Below are 8940 nucleotides of genomic sequence, written 5' to 3' on the forward strand. Positions count from 1 at the left end.
GGGCTGGGGTGGGGGTGGGGCGTAGGGGCTGTGGGCTGGCCCGGGCGGCCGCAGGCACCTGCAGTAGAGGGAGGAGATGGCGTTGGCCCAGTGGCCGAGGACGCCGCGGCGGTACTCCTCCAGACGCGGGTAGGCGCCCGACGAGAACTTGCGCGTCTTGCCCTCCTTGCCGCGGCGGGACCACACGGTGAGCTCGCAGCGGGGGGCCACCACGAGCGAGGAGGCCACGTTGGCCCAGTTGGAGGGCAGGAAGGGCAGGTCGGCGCCGGGCTCCACCGCGAGCTGGGCGCCGCCGCAGCAGTTGTCGTAGTAGGGGTCGCTCTTGTCGAAGAGCACAGCGCACGTGCGCGTCCCGTCCGCGCGCTTGAGGTCGGCGGGCACCGGGCAGCTGCCACGGACGCCGGGCACGGCGACCACGGCCAGGGCCAGCAGCAGTGGGCACAGCGGGGTCATCGCGGCACTGCGGGGCCCTGCCCCCGCGCGCTTTTATGCGCCGGCCCGTGGGAAGGGAGAAGCTGCGAGATAAGGACTGAGGGCGGGAGGGGCGGGGAGGGCCGGGGAGGGGGGAGCCGGGCACCTGACGGCGCGGGAATCCCTCCACCGCGGCCGCGTTGTACGCGGCTCGGCCAGCCGCGCCTTTGCGTCGGCACCCAGCGTGGCAGAGGAAGGCAGGGCATGAAGGGCAGGTGGCGCCTGTTACAGAGCGCGCGGGGTGAACAGGCACCGGGAGGAATGTGACGCGGGATGGAAGCGCTCGCCTTCCAGATTAGGGCTCGGCGGCTGGGGGGGGGGGAGTTGCCCGGCTCCCTACCGGGCCTTGGGAATGGAGAAGCTGGAGATAAGGAAAGAAGCCCTGAGCAGAGAGGGGGAGAAATGGGGAGGGGCGCTGTGCCCCACCCACCTAGCGTCCTTAAATACAAAGTTTACCTAACACCTCTGCCAGGCAGTGTTCAAAAGCCTGGGGGGAGCGTGGGTGGCTTTGCAACACTCGGGAGCAGAATTCAGGAGTGTGGTATAGAGTGCTTCCAAACTGACCAGTCTCAGAAGAACAAGCCTAAGAGGGGGAGAGGGAGAGAAAGGAGGCTCCCAGCCCCCCACTCCTGCTCCCGAGGATACAGGAGATTTTTCTTAATCAAGGTTGGAAATCTTCAGAAATAAACAGAAGACAGAAGAAACTGCACAGAACTTAAACCTTTTGTATAGTCAAACAACAAAATAAAACAACCCCAGACTACACTCAAACTCATCTGGGTAAAAACAGACAGTTCCTGCAACAAGCAACAAGTTCTTAACCTGATCAGCAAAAGGAAAAGAAACCAGCCAGAGGGAGGAGAAAGAGTGGCCCAGCCCCCCTGGGATCTTGGTGGGGACCCTGGGGGGAGTTCCTGGCCTCCTGCCAGACAAGAATGGGGACCAGTGGATGAGCTGCCCAGATTGACGGGGTTCAAGTCTTCCTACACTCCAGGATTGTTGTGAAGATTACAGAGGATATTCTGGGATCAGGGAAGGAAGCAGCTTACCTCCTGGGCCAAATCCCAGCTCCGTGAAGTTCACCTCCAGCACCACCAGATTATGGCCTACTCAGCCCTGGCTGCTGGTGTAACAAGCAAATGAGTTTATCCTGTAGAGAGCTGAGCCAGGACCCTGGCCTACACGTGCCAGTGTCTGCGGGCGTTACCATCTCGGAAGCCCCTTCGGGTGCCTGGCACACAAGTTAAAGCCATCTACAGGGAGCAGCTATTCACTACTACCAAGGCCACTCAGCTAGCCCTGCTCCCTCCTGGCTCCCCCAGGTACTGTTAGAGGACAACACCCCGGAACTTCCCCTTTTCCGAGGGACCACCCTGCTACAGTACACGCTCCTCTGTGCCCAGGCACCCAGCAGCCAATAAGACTCAAGGCTGGAAACGCTTGAGGAGGGAGGTTTGTCTTGCTGGCTGAGTGACCTTGGGCAGGTGAACTCACCTCTCTGAGCTTCAGTTTTCTCCTACCTCCAGGAAGATAAAAGAAAATGACTTTATAAAGTGTAACTAGCATAGTTTTTCATAATACAGCCTACATGATTGCTATTTACAAACACACACATATACTATTGGACACCACGATATAAATATAAACGTGTAGGGCATGACGTTCAGAACCAGCTCTCGGCAGAACCAGCTCTCGGTCAGGTCCTGCTCTCACTGCGGTAGAGAGAGATCCTGAGCCCGGCGCTGCCCCAAAGCCACCTAGATCTCCCTCCTTCCCTCTCCTGACCCTGTGGTATCTAATCTCCAGCTGCTGACTTCACAGAGGGCTTCCTTGACCTCAGAGACACCTGAGCCTCTACCTTCCAGCTCCGCAGGGGCCCCAGGACTGAGACAGGTGGGGTCAGAGGGCCCCACCCCCAGGAGGGTGCCAGCTGCAGACACAGATGGCCCCAGGGGATGGGGAGGCGAGCCAGGGACAGGAAGGGGGGCCATGTGACCATAGGGCTCTGCCTGCATCAGAGAGAACCCAGAGGACCCAGGGCCGGAGCACAGAATCCACCATTCAGATGCGCTCTGGGAAGGGGCTGGGGGCACCCTCCACAGCCAGCTACCGGTCACTGATGCCCACTGGTGTGCCCAGAGAACTGCAGAGGGGTGGAGACAGCATGGTGTGGAGACAGCGTGGTGTGGAGACAGCGTGGTGTGCAGCCTTAGACGTCAGACCCCCCAGCACCAACCAGCCCCCAGTCCTCAACCACGGCCTCCCACACCCCGTGGAACTTTAGAGGTGCAAATCCCAGGCACCCATGTTGTCCTTCACACATGCACACACCCACCCCTGGCATCCTCATCCAGAAACGGCCTCCTCACTGTTTATTAACACAAATTCCACAAACAGAAGAAAAATAAATCTTCCTAGTTTCATTTTCCCCTCAGGAGCTGCCCTTTCTTCAGTGTCCTGCCCTTAGAGGAACCCGTGAGCCCTGGAGAAAGTCAGACAGCAAATCAGTAATTCAAACAGAGCCCAAAGGAGCGCTCACGTGGGCCATGCAAAGCATGCTGGGAAGAAGTGGGAGAATGGCAGGGATTTTAAAACAATATATATGCTGGTGGGTTCTGGTTTGTATAACAAGAAAGATGTCCTCTCTCAAGAGCTCCCCACCTTGATTGCACATTTTTTTCACCAGGCCATAAAGAGGTTGCCACTAGAAGGAAAAAGGGGTTGTCTGTCTCAATCAGGGTAGATCCCTGAACTTAAAGCTATTATCGGTGGCACATAATTTAAATGAAAATGCTGTCTGTTGCGCAAAACCAGGAAAATACAGATCAGTACTAACTGCACCCTGCAGCTGCATTGGTGAAGCCCCTGCTGAGGGGAGCAGCTGGTGGGTCAGAAGCACCATGTGGGTCAGCTCCTGCTGGGAATTGAACTTGTGCCACAATGGCTGACTGTAGCTTGATAGCTAGCGCTGAGACTTCACCCCTGCACCGCCAGGGAGGCCCTCATCCATAATTCTTAAGAGCTAGTCCAATCCTCCAAAGCAGCCAAAACCCGGAGTCTTGGCAACAGTGGTTCTCAAAGGGGGGTCCTCAGAACAACTGTACCCACACCCCCTGGGAACTTAGTAGAAATGCAGATTCTCGCTCCACCCTGGCCCCTCCTCCTGCCCCACCAGGGGTAGAACCTACCAGAATGTTGAACACCAGCCTGGCATTCTGCTGCCCCTGAGATTTGGGAACCACTACTGAGGGCTTTGGCTTTTAAAACTGCCTATGTCGTTGATGGTTATTTACATCCAGAATTTTCTGTATTGCTACTCCTGTTTGCTCAGCGGCTGTCAAGTGTGCTTCCTATAACTTCTGATTCAAACAAACAAACAAACAAAAAACATGTGCAACACAAAGGGACATCTCTGGGACCCCAAGTGGAGCCTCCGGAGACAGCGTCTGGAGCCAGCTGCCTGGCAGGAGCTGGAATATTCTCGGCACAGATAAATCCATCAGCATGGAACCGAGGACAGAGCTGTGAACCATGTTCCCTGTTACACCTGCTACAGGTGAGGCCACTCCTCTGGAAGGTTCTAGGTTCCAGCTACAGGAACTTCTGCCCTTCTGCGCAATCACCCCGGCGTGAGGCAGGGAGCAGCGAAGGTCCCTGTAGGCTGCAGGTCCAGGGAGGACTTGGCTTCTGCCTTCCTTGAGCTCAGGGGCGAGTCCCGCAGCTGGAGGGGGCAGGTGGCAGTGGAAAGTGAGAAGACTGCGAACCCAACGAGCAGCACAGGGAGGGGGAAGGGGGTACAGTGTCAGAGGCGAGACAGCCTGGGGGCGCAGGGGAATAATGGGGGCTAAAAGAGAAACCCAAACCAGCTGGAGATGGGCAGAAGCAGGTCTCAACCTCTCAAGCTCTCGGGATGGGACGCTGGTGACCTCGCGGGTGGGCGTGACACCCAAAACTGAGCCCCGAAGGGCTCGGATTTTGCTGGCCGCCAAGGTGCCCTGAGCCCGCAGGGGCTCGCGAGGTGGCACCTGAGCAGGTTCCTATCCCAGCTCCGCCCCGCCGTGAGCGCATGGACTTTGGCCAGTTACTCAACTCTCGCGTCATCGTCCAGGTCAGGTGGGTTGGTACATGCCAAAGCGGTTTTTGCTTTCTGTTTATGACGCTGGAGGATGTTTCCTTTTTAGTGCCTATTTTGGCCACTGCTCCCTTCATTATTTCTTCCTTTTCCCCTCAAATTTTAGTAAGTTTCCACAAACTTGTGTAAGTTTCCACAGCTTTCTCGCCTGTTTAATTTAAGGTGCTCAGTCTCCCACCATACGTTGATAGTTGTATTTCTGGCAAAGTGACTATCACACCGATTAACTTGTACCATCTCACAGGAGCCTTTTTTCTTTTTCTCCTAAGGAGAAATTTTAAGCTTTAATGTCTTAGGCTCGATATATATTTACCTTTGGCACACCCCCTTCTACCCATTTACTCATCCTTCCCTCCTCCCACCCCCCCAATCAATCTGCTGTTTTTGAGTTGGGTTGTTTTCAAATTCCACATCGATGTGGGACCATATAGTATTTGTCTTTCTCAGTCTGACTCTTTTTTTTTTAAAGATTTATTTATTTATGCATATAAGAGCCTTCGTACAAGCCAGAGGTGTGGTGGGTGAGAGGATTCACCAGAGACAGAGTGGGGAGTAGTGGGGAGACAGGAGAGGTCTGCAGTGCCATGTGGATCAGCTCCTTGGCTGGGGTTTGAGCTAGTGCTAAAGTGGCTGTGGACAGCTTCATAGTACTGAGCTTTAACCCATTGCTTCGTCAAGGAAGGCCATATCCAAATTTTAATGCTGACTGATTGGGGGCTTTTATTCCACCTGCAGTCTTATCCCCCCTCACCTTATTGCATAATATACTCACAAAGACTAGGAGTTAGAGCACGGACATCTTTGGGGGACCATTATTCTGCCCACAAAGTAGTGTTTGGTTTCACTACAAATGAAAAGGTTTCTTCTCTCTTCTTAAGTGAAGAGGTGGCTTCCCAACCTGTCAGGCCCCATGGTGTAAGGGCCCAGTCATAGCAGTATTATCCACAATAGCTAAAACATGAAAATCACCTAGTGCCCATCAGCAGATGAATAAAAAAGCAGAATGTGGCACATGTGTGTGATGGAATATTATACAGCCGTTAAAAGGAAGGCAGTGCTACAGCACAGATAAATCCAGAGGACATCTTGCTAAATGAAGGAAGTCAATCACAAAAAGACAAATACTGTATGGTTTCACCTGTATGAGGCACTTAAAATCATCAAAATTATAAAGAATATAGAATGGTAGTTGCCAGGGACTAGGTGTAGGGAGGGAAGAGTGGGAGTTACTGTTTAATAGGTATAGAGTTTCAGTTGGACAAGATGGAGAGAATTATGGGGTGGACAGTGGTGACAGTCATACATCAAAGTGAGTGCACTTATCAACACTGAACTGTAGGAAGGCAATACATTTTATGGTATGTTATTTTACCAGTCAGGGCTGGTAGTAATTTGTTATAGTGAAATAGGAAATGACAATAATGACTTACCCTAATGTCTCCCATATTCCCTAGGAGATGGAACTATGGGAAGACATCTCTGCAGTTAGTCATTGGCTGAAGGCTTCCAAGGAACCAAAGTGATTACAGAGAAGACTGGGCAAGGAATTCCAGGAGGTAAAGAATGAATTAGATTAACTAATGTCAATATACTCCAAAGTAGGGATGTTGGAGCAACCCAGAGACCTGAGCTTGCACCCCCAGGCCCTCCAGATGGCCAGAGCAATAAAGGCTGCAATTCCACTCTGCCCCCTGACTTCCAGCACCACCTACACTGGAGGGGAGTCTGCCTGGGCTGGGCTGTGGTCTGACCGCTGTGTCTTTAACCCCTTGCTGCCAGGGAAGGGCACAGTTTTTAGACCCTTTGCCCAGTAACTATAGTAGTCATAAAATAGTAACAGTAGCAATTGTAAAAACAACACCTATCATAAACTCTCAAAAGTGTGGTGACCACGAGCTTATCAATCAAGCCAGGCTGCATTTTGCTGTAGTAACAAATAACCCCGAACCTCAGGGGTTTATCCCCAGAGAGGTTTATTTCTCATTCCACCTGCTCAGTGCAGGGCATTCTGGGGAGCAGCCAGTGCTGCTGGGTTGTTGCCAGCCTCTGATGACAAGAAAGGGCAGGTGAGACAGACACAGACCCTTAAGGCATAGACCCCCAAACAACACACTCACAGAAAGGGCTTGGCAGATGGAAACCCCCCCCCCCCCAAGCCAGTTGACACTGTGGAGCAGGCAGCGGCATGAGCTGCTGTCCATGGTGCTGAGCACTATGGTCTGCTGGAAAAGAGGTTTCTTTCATCCCTGGGACTCAAGATCCTTCACTTCATCACCCACAGTCTCCTGGAGAACAGGAACATGTTTGGGGGGCATTGTCCGTCTAACACACGTGTGACAGACACAGGCAGCTGAGCCCAGGGTGAGCAGCAGCCTGTGACTTTGTCCCCAAATAGCTCACAGGTATTTCCTAACAGGCATCTTGAAGTATCATGTATGCTCCTCTCCACTCGTAAGCTGCCACGATGACTTTTTATTTAGTGCATTAATGAAGAAGTCCATAAATTACTTGATCAGAGTCTTAAAAAATATTTTGGTAACTATATTACAATAAAAACTGGATTCCTTTGTTCTAGGTATTTTCTTCAGAGAAGCTTTGCAAGGCTGCCAGGCAAATGGTTACGAATGCCTGACCTTGGGTGTGTGGAGCAAAATGAGGGCCCTGGGTGAGAACATGGAGGCCCCTCCCCCCACCCTGGTACGAGACAGACATGGGGGATCGGAGGCGGCGGGGGGGTCTCCTAATGTAATTACTTCATGCATCTCTTCGTCACAACCGCCAGGCTCTTTTCAGACTCTGCTCAGCACAGAATGAGGATTCCAGTTGCTCCCACTTACAAGGGGCTGTCCAGGATTGATGGAGCATGAGCCTATGCAATTTAGGGGTTCCTTTTCAGAAAGAGAAAGGATGCAGCCACCGTGGAAAATAGCATGGGGACAATTTGATCACTTCAAATAGAACCACCATCTGATCCAGCAACTGCACTTCAGAGTACCCGAGACGCGAAAACAGTCGCTGGGAGAGGATCTGTGCCCACCCGTTTCCTGCAGCGGTATTTACAACAGTCACCACGTGGAAGGCGTGGCAGAGTCCAGCCGTGGGCGAATGGATAAGGAAAAGGTAGCTAAGGAAAGTAGATTGCGGCCTCCCTGGTGCCGCAAGTGGTAAAGCGCAGCACTGCAAGCTCCCGCAGCCACTGCAGCACGAGTTCTATCCCCGGCCCGGGAGTGACCCACACGGCGCAGCAGGCCTCTCCTGACCCGCCCGCTGCTCCGCTCAGCAGTGTGTTTCAGTGGATCCTCCTGTTCTGCTCCCCACTGTCTCTGGTGAATCCTCTCACCCCCGACATCTGCAGCCTACACCCAGTTCTTGTATGCATAAATAAATGAATCTTACAGTGTCCAGTAGGCTGGACACTGAAGCTCAGCTACCAAGATGAGTTACGTACCCAGAGGCCAGTGGCCCCTAGGCTGGTGGGGCCTGGGGAGTGCTTGGCCGTGGACCCCGCTGTCCGGGCCTCTCAGGCTGTGCAGTCATCACATCCTGAGTTCATGTAGTTGACATTGTGGTCAGCTGTCCTTTGTGGCATGTCTCAAAGTGGCCCGGGTACATGAGGGTGTCCCCACATGCTGTCCAGGTCTGCATGATTCTGTTCTTCACAAGGAAGAAAGCCCCTCAGAGGCATTTCTGAGAGGGATCTACACCCCAGGGACCCGGAGAGACATGTCCATTCAGCAAACCCTTTCAAGGATGACACTTCACAGGCCACATCCTCTGGTAGCAGAGTGATGGCCGCCCAGCCCTCCTCCCCCGAGGCTGAGCCTGGTGAACTTCGGTAGACTCGTTGAGGGTTATTGACTTTTAACAGGGGGGCTACGTGGACGACCCAGGAACGCAGAGGAATGTCTGCAGCACAGACATTTCTCCCGCTGAAGGCAGAAGAGAGACTTGGCAGAAAAGTCAGAGAGATTCCTCCCGGGCTAGGCTGTGACCCCACGGCCTCACTGGCTTCAGATACGGGACCCACTTGCGAGAGTCAAAGAAGCTTCCAGAAAGGATGCCCATCACAGCCAGAAACAGGCACTTCATTGTAACCCCAGCAGACTAATGAACACCAAAATACTTGAATGAATTGGAGCAGATTCTCCCAGAGCCATGTGGAAGACACAGCAGGATCTTTTAAAGATTTATTTATTTGTACATACAGAACTGGGGTACAGGCCAGAGGCTCAGGGGCGGTGAGAGGCTTCACCAGAGACAGAGTGGGCAGCAGAACAGGCAGATCGACGAGGTACACTGCTGAGGGGAGCAGCGGGCGGGTCAGGAGAGGTCTGCCA

At 53.3% G+C, this 8940-nt stretch overlaps 1 protein-coding gene and 1 long non-coding RNA gene across 2 annotated transcripts in view; one reads left to right on the top strand and one right to left on the bottom strand.

Moving 5' to 3' along the window:
- SYCN (syncollin) overlaps window positions 1-453 on the bottom strand; it is a 1391-nt gene extending 938 nt beyond the window's left edge. The window contains exon 1 of the mRNA XM_004690306.1: window positions 59-453. Within this exon, the coding sequence (XP_004690363.1) occupies window positions 59-453 (395 nt within the window). The remainder of the gene's footprint in view (window positions 1-58) is intronic.
- Window positions 454-3964: 3511 nt separating this feature from the next.
- On the top strand, window positions 3965-7786 carry LOC105854182. The gene is made up of 3 exons (XR_001145882.1): window positions 3965-4027; window positions 6058-6159; window positions 7179-7786. It is a non-coding gene; the product is annotated as an uncharacterized LOC105854182 (long non-coding RNA).
- The last annotated feature ends 1154 nt before the right edge of the window (window positions 7787-8940 follow it).

This window comes from Condylura cristata, unplaced genomic scaffold (assembly GCF_000260355.1).
Source record: "Condylura cristata isolate star-nosed mole 26May11 unplaced genomic scaffold, ConCri1.0 scaffold00028, whole genome shotgun sequence".
Taxonomy (NCBI): Eukaryota; Metazoa; Chordata; class Mammalia; order Eulipotyphla; family Talpidae; genus Condylura; species Condylura cristata.